General features: G+C 44.5%; 1 protein-coding gene across 2 annotated transcripts in view; it reads left to right on the forward strand.

Moving 5' to 3' along the window:
• Positions 1-16739, forward strand: part of Zcchc14 (zinc finger CCHC-type containing 14) — a 50938-nt gene that overhangs the window by 14428 nt on the left and 19771 nt on the right. For both annotated transcript variants that reach the window (XM_051201638.1, XM_051201637.1), the window contains exon 2: positions 9480-9603. In XM_051201638.1, coding sequence (XP_051057595.1) covers positions 9480-9603 — 124 coding nt within the window. The remainder of the gene's footprint in view (positions 1-9479; positions 9604-16739) is intronic.

Below are 16739 nucleotides of genomic sequence, written 5' to 3' on the forward strand. Positions count from 1 at the left end.
GGTTATTATTTTCAGGGGCATCTTCTGTGCCATCTCAGCCCTCAGTTACACCAGTGGAGACATGTTTCATCACCATAAACTTGTATGTGGTCACCAGGAAGAGCCTGCTCACACAGTTCCCAGCCTCCTTTTGGTGTCTAGCAGTCCTGGGCTCTTTTGCTGGCTTTGTTGAGTAGCTTCCCATGCAGGTGTGGGACTAGCTTGTGGTGGGTGTCTAGGACTACAAAGCTATCTCCCAGCAGTCCTCACTGGCTGTGAAAGAATTCTGTTCTCCTACCACCTTGGGAATCCCTCTCAGTACCTCTGCCACAATCAAGCTGTCTTCTCTCTCCTACTCTCCATTTTCTGTCTGTTAAGAAACATTAAAAGGATTTTTGCGTGTGTGTGGAAAATGGTTTTTGGTTAGCATTGGCTTTCATTTGGCCTAAGTCAGCAAATAGCTTTCACTATTAAACTATTTTCTTGTTCTGGTTTAGAGACACAAAATGACTATTTTAGTGAAGTGCTTACAAAGCAGTTTTTTGTTTTGTTTTGTTTTTTTTTTTTTTTTCTTTCATTGACTTAAAAGCATATAGCAGATGTTACTCTTTCCTGCTTAGACATTGCTGGTGGTTGAGTAGACTGTATTTGGGTAGTAGTGCCAGTTCCTGTTGCCTTGGCTCTATACCTATTCTTATACCCAAAGGCCCATCCCCAGGATTTGGTAGCTCTTTCTGCCAGTTAGGCCCTGGCTCCATGGTGGTTTCCCAACCACTGTTTTATCCTCTCTACTTGATTACCCTGAAGTTGTCATCTTCTCAGTGAGAAGGGTCAGGGGTCTTGATAAGGTGTCTTGTCTACCCATCCCACAGTCGGGGTAGCTTCCTAGAACCTAGCTTGTGGGATGGGTTTGGAGGCTGTAGAAGGCAAGCAGGGCTGTGTGCCTTTCTGAGCTGCTTGTACCTGGTAGGAAGGCGTCTATGTTTAGACTGAAACTTTAGCTTCTTTTTCTAAAAGTAGTGTCTACTCTTTGTAGAAAAGTTGGAAAAAAAAACCAGAAAATAAAGCCAGACATGGTGGTTTGTGCCTATAACCTCAGTACTCAAGAGACTGAGGCTGAAGGATCACTGTCTCAAAAACTTAACCTGTCTTTGGCTGCTTTGTACTACTGTGTCTGTTCAGATGCCACTGCGGCTGAAGGGCCTGAGTGGCTCTACCCTGTGAGTGGCAGTGTTTATGCTCAGGACCATTCTAAGATGTTGCTGCAACAGCTAGGGGGTTCACTTCCTACTTACTGTTTTGCCTCCTGCCTGTCACATCTAGAGAACTGTAAGAAGCAGGAGAGAAGGGGCTGTTTTCCCAATTCCCAGTATCCTGTGACCAGACCATCTTTGCCAGTCCTTCCTGATCATGTCTTCTACAGTTATGATAGGCCTTCCCTGGGATCATGGTTCAATTCTAGTTACCTGTTCTGCAATCATGACATCTTGATGTCTCTATAGTGACAACAGAGACCACATTTATTGGCTCGCTCGATGGAGTCCACCCTGTAACACTAAAATCTACTTAAACCTTGATAAAGAAATAATAGTAAGCTAGATGTAAGTGCTGTGACTTTTTTTTTTTTTTTTTTCCCGAGACAGGAACCTGTCCTGGAACTAGCTCTGTAGACCATTTGGTTTTTCGAGACAGGAACCTGTCCTGGAACTAGCTCTGTAGACCAGGCTGGCCTTGAACTCAGAGATCCGCCTGCTTCTGCCTCCTGAGTGCTGGGACTAAAGGTGTGCACCACCAACGCCTGGTGCTGTGAATTCTTTCAAATGGTTTTCTTTCTCTCTCTCTCTTTCTTTTTTTGGTCTTGTTTTGTTTGTTTGTTTTTTCTGTCTCTTTCCAGTGACTTTCCACTTATAGACCCATTTTCCTCTTTTCACATACCTGTGAACATTCCTCATGCTTTTTGTTGTCTCCTCTGATTCTGTATTCTGTTTAAAGGATTTGTGGTCTTCATTCACATGGCTATGGCTTTGTGTCACCTGTGAATTTGATGCATGTTGATAGCATTGATTTTTGAATTGTGTCTTTCTACACACAAGTCCTTGGCTGTATTGCTGATCGATGATAGCTTAGGAATTGGTTGACTCCTCTAGGTAGCTTTAGAAGGTCAGAAGGTACAGAGGTGTCACAGTTACCTGTGTCCTGCATACTGGCTGTCCAGCAATGGTATCAGTCAGTACTTGCCAGCTAAGGCTACACCATCTGTCCTGCTGTGTTTCACTGAAATCCAAGTGATGAAATGACTTCTAAGCCGTGATTGCTAACTTTTGATGAAGTAATGGCCTGTCATGATGGACTATAAGAAGGGTCTGTTTGAAGGAGGAGAAGACAGGGATGTGGATGTTGGGTGGCTATTTGGAGTTCTGCCCTGTGCTCAGAGGAAGTCCAGGAGGGCAGGGGGCTCTGTAGGACCCTTGGCTTCTGACCCTCCTGGGTGGTCATGTTTTTTTACTGTGCTGTCTGTGGCAGTACTTTAGTCTACTGAGGTGCCTTAGCAGCTCTTCTGGTGTGTTTCACAGCAGTTGCGGTAATAGTATCTAGTGTCTTCCTTCCAACTTGAGAAGCTTAATAAATGCATTCTAATTACCATTAAAGCCCTGTGAGCTACTTGCTGTTATTTCCACATTGTAGTAAAAGAACCTGAGACAGAACAAGGTGAAGTCTCCTGACCAGGCTCATTAGTTAGCAAGGCCTGTGCTTGCAATCTGTACACTGAGTGCTTATGTTACCTGCTCATACTCTTGTTCACTTTCTTTTCTTCCTTCCCTCCCTTCTATTTACTTTGAGACAGGGTCTCATTATATAGCCCACACTGATCTGGAACTTGTGATTCTCCTGTCTCCGCTTCCATGAGTGCTAGGATCATAGATGTGTGCCACCATGCCCACTGATCCCCTTGCTGTGTTTCTCTTTTTTCTTCCCATCTGGGCATGTGGCCCTAGGCAAAGTGTTGGGAGTTGTGCTCCAATTTTATTTGTAATGTGGGGATAACTTGGTCTGTTGTGGGGGCTGATGTATATGCCTACTCCAGCAGCTAACTACCATTCCCTATTGGAGCAATGGCACTGGGCTATTGGAGCAATGGCACCAGGCTTCCTCTAGTTGGCTTTTCTGTTATGGTCTATATTTGGGGAACTCTGCTTCCAGAAATATGATTGCATATTGTAAATGGAATAGGTGTTTGAAAACTAAATTTCTAATGATTGTGTTCCTGATTTATGAATATTAAAGTGAATTTAAGATGGGCGTTGGTGGCTCACACCTTTAATCCCAGCACTCGGGAGGCAGAGGCAGGTGGTTCTCTCTGAGTTCGAGGCCAGCCTGGTCTACAGAGCTAGTTCTGGGACAGTCTAAGGAAAACATTTTTTAAAAAAAATGTCTATATTATTAGCTATCATGATAGGATCAACATCAGCCATCCACCTGACCCCTATGACTTCCCTGGAAGAGATACAAGTCCATCTGGTCTAATTATCCACATGGCACTGGGATTCTAATGTTCAGGTCTCTTCTTGTAGGAACTACCTAGCCTTTGATCTGACCCAGGTGTTTGAAATGTCCTGGTAGTCAGGAATGCAGAATTTCAAGGTCCACCTTGGACCCAAGTCAGAATACACATATACTATGATTTGGAAGTTCTTGTTTTTTGTTTTGTTTTACATGGTCCTGGGAATCCAGTCTAGGGCCTTGCATGTTTAGGTGAGACTCTGAGTAGGCTGAGAACACTCTGCCCCCTTTCACTTTCTGAGACAGGCCATCACTAAGTCACCCAGTCTGGCCTTGATTTTGGTCTCTAGCTTGAACTGGCCCTGAACCTTCCATCCTTTTGTCATAGTGTCCTGGTTATCTGAGATTACATGCCTGTGCCACCAGGCTGAACCTTCAGGTCTTTAAATATTAGGTCTGGATATAGCAGTTCATCTTTACATACCTAGTAGGTATACCTCAAGCACCAGGGATAGGTAGTTTTCTGCTTAGGAGGCTTGGAGACAGGAGCGTGGTAGGCAGGCCTGGAGGGGGTGGGTCCACGCCAGCTTCAGTGCCCCCTTCCAGGCCTGAGGAGAAAAGGGAGGTCATTGCTTGAAGGTGTGTATCTGCTCCAGCTTTGGCCATGTGCCAACTGCCTCCTAGAGCTTTGAGTGTCAGGAACAGCCATGTCCTACTGCCAGCAGGAAGGGAAGTATCAGGTCATATTTGTGACCAAAGAAGACCATGAAACTCCTAGCAATGCAGAGCTAGTGGCTGATGACCCCATTGATCCCTATGAGGAGCATGGATTGATAACTGCCCAACGGAGTTAACTGGAATTGCCCATGTCGGGGGAATGGCCAGTGGCTCCTGTGGGGAACAATTCCAGTCTGCCTTTTCCTGCATCCACTACAGCTGAGAGGAAATCAAGGGATCAGACTGTGTAGACCGGTTCTGGGCCATACAGGAATGCATGCAGAAATACCCAGACCTCTATCCCCAAGATGAAGGGGAGGAAAAGGAGGGAAAGCCAGCAGAACAGGCAGAAGAGCTGCTACTAAGACCTCTGCAGCCAAAGAGCAGGGGTCAAGCTCACATCTGTGAAAGCTCTTTCCCTCTGTGTACTGTAATGCACAAAAGAACTTATTTTACTGATCAGAGGTCTTGGCTACTTGCCATATACACTGAAGAAAAGGGTTGTGAATACACCTATGTCCTTCATAAACCTGTCCTTGATCGTTAAGCTACTGCTGGATATACTCCATGTTTGTCCCAGATTTTGTCACCAGAAATTGTTACTCAGGAAAGTTTATCATGAGAAAGTTGATTTATTTTGGCCCATTGATAGATTTTACACCTCCTTGGGAAATTAAATAGAGGCCAAAACTCCTTCAAGAGTGCCTGGCCCCCATATTTCTGTATTTGCAGTCCAGACTCCAAGGTGTCTACAGATGTGGGGTGGGATTGGACCCTGTGACTTCCAGTCCCTCCTAAGTGAAAAGAGAGGCTTGAGTTTCAGTTTGTTTTGCTGTTCTAAAAGCCCTGGTTTGGGGCCCATATTCACTCAGTCCAGTCACTAGTGATATTGAGGTGAAGACCTAGCTGCTTCTAGAGCAGAAGCCAACAAAGGAAATGTTTGAATGAAGTATTCAATTAAAAAGAAATGATTTGTGTCTGGGAAAAGGTATATTGCTTAGAGACAGTAGCCTAAGTTCCACTCCAGCAAGGCACTTCTGAACAGGCAACAGCACTAGGGCTCAGATGAGCTCTCCTGGAACCCCAGGAGGAAGAGTGTCCTGGGCTTCCAACAGGTGCTAAACATCAGATCTGTGTGCAGTCATTGCTTGTTGGTGTTCAAGCAGAGCTGCTGAGACCCTGGTGATGACAGCCAGGCAAGATGGGAATACAGAGCATCACCTGGAAATCAGTGCCACTGGGGCATTGGAACTTGGTGCTGTAGCTGAATGTCTTACAGATGTCTAGTACTTCTAAATGGAAGCCATTGTTGTATATGCACGGGGTCCCTCCATGAACAGAACAGCCCAGAAGGAGAAAAAGCAAATAACAACAAAAAGCAAAATAAAACCGTGCCTCACTGAATGCTGGCAATGCAGTTGTATAGAGATGAGAGGTACTGGGGGAGCCATATGGACAAGGAGCACAGAGGCAAAGTCTTACAGAAGGGACTTTGTGTCTACTGGGCTAGGGTGAGGAGTAGGGCCAGGTAAATGACATGGGGGTGCTCACTTGGGGCTCTGTGGGCTGTACTGCAGCCCCTGATGGTCTTGGAAATGTTGGCCATGATGATGGAAGGACAGTTAGTTGGACAGTAGAACCTGTGACCTTTTCTTGGAAATAAAGTATGGTACTTTGCTCAGAGAGGAGTTGAACTCACAGGAAGAGCCAGGGAAGGGAGTACCTTGGCTTAGTCTACAGGCCTTGCACAGGATGGGAGGGCAACATGTGCATGTCAGGCCCACTGGAGCTCTGCTGAAAGTGAGTCAGAGAATATCTGAGTTGAACTGTGGATCACGGGGACAAATTAACCTAACCAAAAATAGCCTAAAACAACATTTCTGGGAATTGGAGTTGAAGGCAGCATTCAGTGTAAACAGGGGAGAGGAGGAAGACCAGACAGGCAGACACATTTGGTCTTGGGGTCATCACTTCTTAATCAGGCAGATCACACACAGCCTGGGGACAGCTGCCCCAGCTCTGGGCTGAGTCTACATGGACAGAGGAAGTGCTTCCTGTTGTTGTCACTTACTGAATGAAGTCAGCAGGTGGACAAGCCTTTTTTTGTTTTATTTGTTTTTTTGAGACAGGGTTTCTCTGTCTCAAACTAGCTCTGTAGACCAGGCTGGACTTGAACTCACAGAGATCCACCTACCTCTGCCTTCCAAGTGCTGGGATTAAAGGCATGTGTCACCAATGCCTGACTGACAAGCCTATTCTTTGTGAAGTGGTCCTTTTCTCAACCTGGCTGTCAGCATCTGGCACCACACAAGGATAGGTCCTCACAGCACTCTGGCCTGGATGGGTAGGGGTACCCTAGTAAGGCCTGTTGTCAATACATCCCTTGTAGACTGTGGGTGGGAAGCTGGATTTTGTTAGTGGCTCTCTGGTGATGCGGGATGCTGGTTTCCTGTAACTAGTCAGAACTGTTTTGGCCTCTTCTTGGAACCAAGATGTAGAGTCAGGAGCTGTGTGAGTTAAACACCCAGGATGGGCTACTGGTAGCTGGCGGCCATATACTGACAGATTGTATCTGAGCTGCTGATAAAGTTGTGTGAGGATCTTGTCTCCTGATGAGGGTGTGCCTTGTTCTTAATGATAAACTATTGAATGGTGGAAAAACAAACAAACAAACAAACAAACAAAAACCTGCTAAACTGAAGAAAGCCTGCTGTTCAGTCTAGCTTGGTTTGGAACTCAGGATCCTCTTGTTTTGACTTCCAAATACAGGGATTATAGGCATATGTGAAATACCAGGTTTATAATTTAACATTCTTTTTTTCTTTTTTTTATGATTTAACATTCTTTTATGTCTTTTATAAATATATTTTATTACTACGTGTATATGCATGATGGAGATTCATGTCTCCATGCCACTCTGTGTATGGAAGTCAGAAGATAACCCTATGGAGTCAGTTCTTCTACTTTGTTACTTTGTTTTCAGGGACTGAACTGAGGCTTGTAAGTCAAATGTTTTCATCCACTGAGCCATTTTACCCCACCCTCTTCATTGACCTCCCTCTCTCCTTCCCTCCCTCCCTCCCTGAGACGAATTTCATGAAGCCCAGGTTAGCATTGAACTTGCTGTATAGCCTAGGGAAACCCTGAACGTTTTTTATCCTTCTGGGTGCTAGGATTACAGGTGTGAAGTATCATGTCTGGGGATCAAACCTAGGAATTCATGTGTGCTAGGCAAGTGCTCTACCAACAACTTCAGAACCACATTTAACTTTCTTGATAACTTCTTGGTAGTGTTAGTCTATATAAAGTGAATGAATGGCTAGGATTTGTTTTCTTGAGTTCTTTTAAAGTCCACAGAGACTGGCTGGTGGCACACTGTTTATAGGCGTCTGCTATCTTCTACTGGATACTGGAATGCAGAATAAGCCTTTTGTTGTTGTTGAATCAGGGTCTTTCTGTGTAGTCCTGGCTGGCCTGGAAATCACTATGTAGGCTAGACTGGCCTGAAACTCAAAGAGATCCACCATCTTCTGCCTCCCAAGTACTGACATTAAAAGCATACACCACCATGCCAGCTCAGAGTAAGCTTTCTTGATTGACCTTAGTTTGGCTAGGCCTCTACTGATCACAAACTGTATGGTGGTCTCTGCCTTCATTCAACTGCCTCTGTCTACCTCAGAGCCTCAGGCTCCAAGCCTGGCCTCTGAACAGCCAGTGGGTACCTGCCACCACCAGGCAGGTAACAATGGGAAGCCACAGGCACAAGGCAAGTATTCACTACTGAAGTTAAAGGCTGAACCAAGAGTGGCTGCTAGTTCCTCAACTTCCTGTTCCCATGGTACATACAGCAGGTTGTTCAGTCATGGAACCCACAAGTCTTTTCCCAAATTTTAAAATCTTGGACCTTTCCTATTATTTGAAATCTTAAGATATGACTGAAGTGAAAGCATTGTTTTTTTTTTTTTTTTTTTTTTTTTTTTTTTTTTATAATATGTAGTCTATTTGGGCTGTAATGGTTCCAATACTGATAAGGGGGGAAATGGAGGATACTGTAGTTCACTCCCTTCCCAAGAGCCAGTCAGCTGTCCAGGGCTTGTGGGCTCAGTTTTGTGTGTGTATACAATAAGAACCTTCTCCTTACACCCAGCAAGGGCAGAGGATGGCTGTGTCACAGTCTAGCTGCCGTGTCCCATGACTTATATCAGCAGGTCCCTGTCTCTAGATAATGAAGTTTTCAGTGTCAGGTCTCTTTTTGTATGAAAACTTAATGTGGTGAATCCTTTTGTGTGGCAAAACTTTTCTTGGGGAGATGCAGCACACAGCTACTCACCCTAGATGGAGAATCTAGGATAGTCAAAGTGTGGATTTGGTGAACCAGTGAGTCCTATTGGGGTTACTTACATGAATATGACGAGGGGTTACTTATAGGAGCAGAAATGACTCATATGCCCAAGGTTCACCCCAGCATGGGAGACAACTCACAAATCCAGGACCTTGGAGCATACTGAAACCTGCAGGCAGCTCAGCAGGTTAGAGTGTGCCCATTCTACAGCCTAAGTGGTCTAAACCTCTTCTATACAGCTCAGCTGGTTTCTGCTTCTTCCAGGCAGCTGTTGGGCTGTCCTGGTCTCAGAGTCTTGGCAGCTTTTCTCTGAGAGTTAACTTTGCAGCGCAGCTTCTCTTCCATCATCTTGGCAGCTCAACTCCAGCTGTTCACTACCTTCCATCCGAATGGACTCTCAGCTTTTATTTTCCCTTCGAGGGCATAGTAAATCTGATCAGTTTCAGGGACCTCCGGAAGCTGTCTTGAGTTGTTTATCTTCTTGCTCAAGGAACTTCCCTGCAGGATGTAATGTTTCAATCTTGGAGGTAGGTGTTATACAACAATCCCTTAGAAGTGGAATTGCTGTGGGATTCTTTTATGTGTTCAAATTGTACCTGGTCAGCTGTGCTCTGTTTTTCTGTGGCTTCCAGAGTTCTGTGAAATTTGTTAATAAGAAAGCATTTAATTGCAAAACATAAAAACAGGGTTTTGTCTCAGATGAAGACATACGATGTATGCCACCCTGACTAAGACTGCTGTTCTGTCTGATGACCTAACCTAGACAGAAGCACGGGACTGTTTGTGGGTTTGGGGAGTATTGTGGATAGTGGTGTTTCATCTTTCTCTGGAAGAACATTGCTTTATGGTAGGAAAACTCAAAGCCACATTTGTGTGTATAACTTTCAACAAGAGGCAGTTGTGCAGAAAAAAGTAAGAGGGTAATATTCTGTCTCCTCAGATGGCGCCCAGAACTGAGACCCCTGTGAGCAGCATCAGCAACAGTCTGGAGAATGCATTGCACACATCAGCACATTCCACGGAGGAGTCCCTGCCCAAGAGGCCTTTGGGAAAACACGGCAAAGGTGGGTAGTTAGCTGGACATTAGTGGGAGATCCCAGGTTCAGGGAGAAGGCATTCACAGTACAGAACTGTGGACTGTTGGGACATAGTGTCATTAGTGAAAGGGAAAGTACCACTGCAGAACCCCCAAGACCAAGTTCTTTCAGCACAAAGGATATGTACTTGCCCCAGAGGGACAGAGGGCAGGGAATAAGAGACAAAGATGGGAAACAGAGGATGAGAGAGAAGAGGAAGATAGGGAAAGGGGGGAGGGGTTTTTGTCCTGGGGACAAACACTGCCTCTGGATAGAGAGGAGACAGACATGGCCCATAGGAAAATGGCAGTTTATAAAGGTACAAAGGGGAAACCATGTTAGAGTGAGGTGTTTAATTATAATTGGGCATGTTAATTAGGTGAACCAAAGGGGCTTTTGCTTGCTGGACTTTAACATTTTTATAGCTGGACTTTGGTAGTTGCTTTAGGAGGAGGAAGAGGCCAAATAAGGGAATAGACCTTGGTTGCTAGCTTTAGGGATGTAATCTAATGGTTTTTCAGCAAGACAGAGGGAATCGGAGAGAAAAGCAAGGCCTGCCATGCTTGAGCTGACCAGAGTCCTTTCAATCAGGCATGCTTAGAGGGGCTGTTGTCTTTGTAATTCTCCTGAGGAACTCACGACCACATTTCAGCAATATCAACTTAAAATGTTGGTGTTTATTAAGAAAAAGAAAGTTTATAAGAAAAAGAAAGTTTTAAATATCCTCTGCTCCTCACATCAGAACAAAGCCTAGATTCCAAAGCAGCTGGGCCATAGAACATTTCTTTCCCAACTAAATGGGCTCCTGAGACTTATTTCATGTGATGTGGTAACAAGTACTCCTGTCTTCACTCACTCAGTGCTATCAGCCTCAGTGAAGTTCCACACTGCTCTGCCACTGAAAAGTGCATTTATTTATTTATATTTTATATATGAGTGTCCTGCGTGTATACCTGCATGCCAGAAGAGGGTATTAGATATTAATGTATTGGTTTGTGAGGCACCAGCCTGGGAATAGAACTCAGGACATCTGAAAGAGCAGCCAGTGCTCATAACCACTGAGCCATCTTACCAGTCCCCTACCCCACCCTCTTTTTGAGATAGGGTTTCTCTGTAACTTTGGAGCCTGTCCTAGAACTCGCTTTGTAGGCCAGGCTGGCCTTGAACTCACAGAGATTCACCTGCCTCTGCCTCCCAAGTGCTGGAATTAAAAGGTGTGCACCACCACCGCTTGGTATAAGCAGTTTTTAAAAATATAATTGGAATGTGGGTTTGCTCAGTGTCGATCTTCAGTTGATGAAACCTCTCACCACAGGCTGTGGGCCTCCTGGCTTTCTTCTAAACTGACTCTGGAAGCACTTGGGCAGGCATATAGTGATTGCTTTAAATTAGAATAGGTTATTGGTGGGACCAAATCTTAGCAGAATTAGGCAGGGACATCTGTCCTGACTGGTCATATACCTTGAGGCTCCTGGGACAATGCCCATCCCTACTCATGAGTTGCTCTGCTTCACTGCTCACAGATGTGTCTGTGCCTTCTGTAACTTGAGCTGGTCCTTCTGCCCTTCTCTCTCTTGTGTCCCAAGCATCAGCTTTTTATCTCATAGGTATATTCTGTGCTGTTGCTTTAAAGACCTATGCTCACTCTACATGGAGTGCTGTCTGCTCTGCTTCTGTGCCACATCTTTGTCTTGAGACCATGTCACACTGCAGAGCAGGGATGACAGCAACCTCAGGAAGCCTTTTCTCCCACCTGGCCTTAGTTGCAAACTCACAGTGCACATGATGCAGGTTGTTCCTAAGAGACTATGTCCCTCTGTTGACTGTTTGTCCCCAGAGTGGAGTTGGTCCCTGGAGTGCAGGGCTGTCTGCTGGAGAGAGCAGAGCCTCTTGTGAGTGCTGATTCCTTTGTGTAGCACCCTCCAGACCAAGCAGGGCATCTGTCGTGTACCACAGTGCTTTTTCTTCAGATATAACCAAGACTCTGGGTTGTAGAGTATAATCCCTCCCTTCTTCCCTCCTTCCTTCATTCCTTCCTGATTTATATTTTATGTGTATGGGTGTCTGTGCCGTGTCTGTGTAGTGTCTGTAGAAGAGGGCATTAGTTCCCTGGGACTGGAGTTACAGACAACTGTGAGCATGGATGCTAGGATCTGAACCCAGGTCTTTTAGAACAGCAGCCAGTGCACTAACCACTGAGAAAACTCTATAGCCTCTGGGTATAATTTTAAAAAGGTGGCTGTTGTCTGCTGTTCTCTGTATGCTTTAGTGCTGAGGAGAATGAATGCTAAGCAGCTGTGATGGAGCATACTGGAGAGACTGTCCTGAAAGACCATGCTGCCCACTTTTAGCCAGCCCACCATCCTATCACTCATCACTAACCAACACCAGGAGTTTCTTCTGTCCAGCATAGGCAAGCAAACTAGCTGAGTTTTTGGTACTTTTCTCATGGTCCCTTCCCTTGTGCTGGACAGTGGTCTGTGGTCACTATAGTCTGAAGTTTATCCAGTTTTCTATGTTGTCTTAGAAGTCTTATAACAGAATGATGGAACTTATGGAATGATCAGGCTTTGGTCAGTATTCCTAAAGCATCTTGTATTCCCACTCTCTCACAGTGCTCCCAGTAACCCTGGGAGCATAGAACAGAAACCCTTATTCCCAGGAGAAACACACCCTACTTTGCTGATGAGATTTAAGTCAAAAGTGAGCTCCCAAGGTACAAACCTGTGCTGTGGGAAGGAGAGTGAAGGTGTCAGTGCCTGAGTGCACTTTCTCAGAACTGTTTACCTTCCTATGTAGAAGCAGAGATGTTGTTTTGGTGTGGGAAGTCCATAGGACCAGTGAATGGTTGTCCTCCCTCCCTTCCTGTCATGGTTGGGGACCTTGTACAAAAGATAACTCATCCCAGGTCCCAGTTCCTATCCCAGATGTTACTGATGCCAAAGGGTTAAGAGGTGTAAGAGGAGTTATCCCCAGTGAAGCTCTAGTGCGGGAGGTTCTGTCCCTTCACAACTAGAACTGGAATCTGTCTCTGGCAAGACAGTGAAAGAGGACTGATTCTGTTACCTTGATTAAGCTGCAGATCTGAAATATTTCTGCACTCTTAAAAATGATGGACTTGGGCTAGAGAGATGGCTCAGCCATTAAAGGCTAGGCTCACAACCCAAAGTGATAGACTTGAAGGAATTTATGTTTACAAAGTGTATCATGTCTGTGGCAACTTTACACCATCAGACAGAGAGGAGTATATTTCAGCCTGAGTAGTGTTTTGGTCCTGCACCACTGAGGCTTATGGCTTTGTTACACAATATTATCATGATGAAGAGCAGCTTAAAGACTGAACCTGGAGCTGTGCAGTGATGTACACCTTTAATACCAGCACTCTAGAGGCAGAGACAGGCAGATGGATCTCTGAATTTTGAGGCCAGCCTTGGTCTATGGAGTGAGTTCTAGGGCAGGGTCCAAAGCTACAGAGAACCCTGTCTCAAAAACAAAGCAAACAAACAAACAAAGACTGAAGCTCAAAACTTCAAAAGTTTTGGGCTTTTCTTTTCCTTTGTTGTTGTTTTGTTTTCCAAGACAGGGTTTCTCTGTGTAGCTTTGGCTGTCCTGGAATTCTCTCATTGTAGACCATGCTGGCCTTGAACTCAGGGATATCCATCTGACTCTGCCTTCCCAAGTGCTGGGATTAAAGACATGTGCCACCACGCCCAACTTCATGGGATTTTAATAAAAAAAAAGAAAAAAAAAGAAAAAGAAAAAGAAACTCAAAATATAAGCATGAATTTTAACAAGACAGGAATTGAAGATAAAAACTAACTCCTGAAACCCTATCTGTGTGTTACCTCTCCTGAGATGCACTGGGATCACTGTGTGACAGGGGTAAGAAGCCTTAGTGTATGGGACATTCCTGGTGTGCATTTGGTTCTTACCTTGAGGACAGACAGAAGAGTTCACAGTTTTGCAGTGAGTGCCTAGATTACATAGTTTTATTTTACTGTATTTACTACTGTACTTTTTTGGTTTTTAATTTATCGTTGTTGCTACTATTTTGCAGTGCTGGAAACCAACCCAAAGGCCTAGCACGTGTTTCATATTAGATCAGTGCTGTCCGCATTTCTAAGCAGGCTGCTGACAGGCTTCCTCAGCAGTTCTTTGAACCACAGGACATAAAAAAACAAAAAACAAAACAACAACAACAAAACTATCCAAGTGACTGCTTTCTCAGTTTCCCTAAAGAAAATGAGGCTGGGGATTTGGAATTGAGAGACATTCCTCTCACAGAGTTTTTGTAGGTAGTGGGTGAGACAGAGGAAGTGTAATATGTGCCTTTCACTTTTCAGACTCTACTTTTTGCTAATATCTCATCACTTTAGATAAAAATGTAAGAACCTGGACAACAGAGATGGCTCAGCAGCCTAAAGCACAGGCTGCTATTTAGGAGGACCTAGGTTTGATTCCAAATGATGACTCAAAACCATCCTAATTCCAATTCCAGGGAACCCATTGCTCTCTTCTGATCTCTGTGAGCATCAGACACACATGTGATACACATGGATATATGCAGACAAAACATTTCATGCACATAAAATTAAGTAAATTTTAAAAAGCAAAAATCTAAGACTCTTGGAACTGTGTGTGTATACACTGACTCTTGGGAGACAATGCTGAACTTTCAGATGTCTCTTGGTACTAGTGTTTACACCTCTGGAAGTGGCAGGTACTGTGGATGAGGATACTTAGTGTTGACCTGGTTCTCCATGTGCTCTGTGTAAAGGTGCCACATGTATCGTATCACAATTTACGTGTTGTGTGTCTTGTGCCCCCATGATAGGACCTTAGGATTCTTGCATATATTTTGAAAGGGGGAAAGGATAGTCTTTGAATGCTCTGTGTATTTACCCCTTGGCTGCCCTTTTTCTTCCCAAAAGCTGGTGCTCCCAGTTGAATTTGCACAGCTCCGTGAATGTGGACTCTGCCTGTTTTCATTAGTCCAAAGATGTGGTTCTCTGTGACTTCAATTCTTTCTGATCATGGAATGCTTGGCCAGGTTGGGTTGGTTTTATTCTTTAGCTTTGCCAGAGGCATTCTGTCAGCCAGTCTCTTTTAATGAGAGTCTTCCTGCAGTGTGCCATTGGCTGTCCTTACGTCAGTGCCATTTTTCTCTGGTTGGTTTTACAGTTTTCTTTGGTTGGGATTCATCTGACTACAATGCCCCTATATGTGGTTTTTCTTACAGCTCTTTTACTTCTTGTACCAAGTCTAGACTATTTCCAGCTGTTACGGACTTACCACTCCTTTCCAGCTGGCTGTGTGTGTTATGCCCTAACTATGTCAGATCCTATAAGCCATATTTATTATCTATACAGCCTTCTGTCTACACGTATGCCTGTAAACTAGAAGAGGGCACCAGATCTCATTACAAGTGGTTGTTAGCCACCAAGTGGTTGCTGGGGATTGAACTCAGGACCTCTGGAAGAGCAAGTGCTCTTAACCTATAGGCCATCTCTCCAGCCCACACTGGATGTCCTTACATCAAATGATGTGTTTCTCTTTTTTGTGGTTGTTTTTGCTTTGCTTTGTTAAGGTAGAATCTCCCATAGCCCAGGCTGGCTTCAAACTAACTCTATAACTGGACTTGTAGTGCTCCTGTCCATACTTTCCTAATGCTAGGATTAAGGTTAGGCTACCACACCCAGCAGATTGATTGTTCTGGTACTGATGGTAATTAAGGGTGCAGAAATGGTTTTTCTCCACTGAGCACAGAATTAAAAGGTAGGAAAGAAAGTTTGCAAAGGCAAATTCTATTAACAGATGGTAAGATAAAAACAGGTATCTCAATAATGAGGGCTGGAACCCAGGAGTCCCATCAGGGTCACTGTATGATACCAGGGAACTTGTATCCTCTCTAGTGCTCTTGGTCTCATTAATAAAATAATCTAAGAAAGGACACAAATGGAAACTTGAAGACAATTTACTAAAATCTGAAAGAAAAACCCAAGGCAGGCAAGCTACAAATCTCACAGCTGCTTGGAAGACAATAGAGTCAATATGCTAGCTTGGAGGGCAGCCACACAGCAGCAGTTACACACACAGAGGGCACTTTAGGAAAAGAGCACAGAAGCCTAAAACAGTAATTAGGAAGTTTAAGCTCATAGTTAGGCCCTGGCCATCTAAAAGAAAAAGAAGTAATTACTCCTTTCTCAGTCAGGACCCAGGAAGGTGAGCAGATCCTGGCAAACACACCCCATGGGGGCTTATAAGGACTACTCTAAGGAGTGGGAATTCTGGGAAGGAAAAGTATCTTACAGTGAACCTGCATTTCTAAAGATGTTCCCAAGCTTTCTTTCATTTTTTTTTTTTTTTTGTTTTTCTTTTCCCTTTTGTTGTTGTTTGTTTGCTTGTTTTGCTTTTCAAGACAGGATTTCTGTATGTAACCCTGGCTGCCCTGGAACTCACTCTGTAGAACAAGCTGGTCTTGAACTGAGATCTGTCTGCTGAGTGCTGGGACTAAAGGTGTGTGCTACCACCTCCTGATTGGTCTCAGTCCTTCTTACTTTTTTATGAGTGTTTGCTGACATGAATATATATGTGCCATGTGGTGTCTGGTGTCCACAGAAGTTATAAGATGATGTCAGATCCCACTGGAACTGGACTGTTGTGAGCTGCCATATGGATGCTGGGAACTGAACCTAGGTTCTCTGAAAGAAAAGCAAGTGTTTACCACTGCTGAGCCATCTCTTCATTTCTGTTGCTATAGTAAAACACAATGACCATAGAAGGCAGAGTTTATTTTGACATAAGGTTCTAGAGAGTTAGAGTTCGTAATATTAGGTCAGCAGCAGTATACAGGCATTGGTGGCTGGAGCGGCAAGCTGAAAGCTCACATTTTGAACCACAAGCACAAAACAAAGGCAGAAAACTGGAAGCGGCACGTCTTTTAAACTTAAAGTCTACTGGATGGTGGTGGTGCACACCTTTAATCCCAGCACTTGGGAGGCAGAGGCAAGTGGATCTCTGTGAATTTGAGGCCAGCCTGGTCTACAAAGCAAGTTGCAGAACAGCCAGGGCCACAAAAGAGAAACTCTGTCTTGAAGCTACCAACAACAAAACAACAACAAAAA

The sequence above is a fragment of the Phodopus roborovskii genome, unplaced genomic scaffold, assembly GCF_943737965.1.
Source record: "Phodopus roborovskii unplaced genomic scaffold, PHOROB, whole genome shotgun sequence".
Classification (NCBI taxonomy): Eukaryota; Metazoa; Chordata; class Mammalia; order Rodentia; family Cricetidae; genus Phodopus; species Phodopus roborovskii.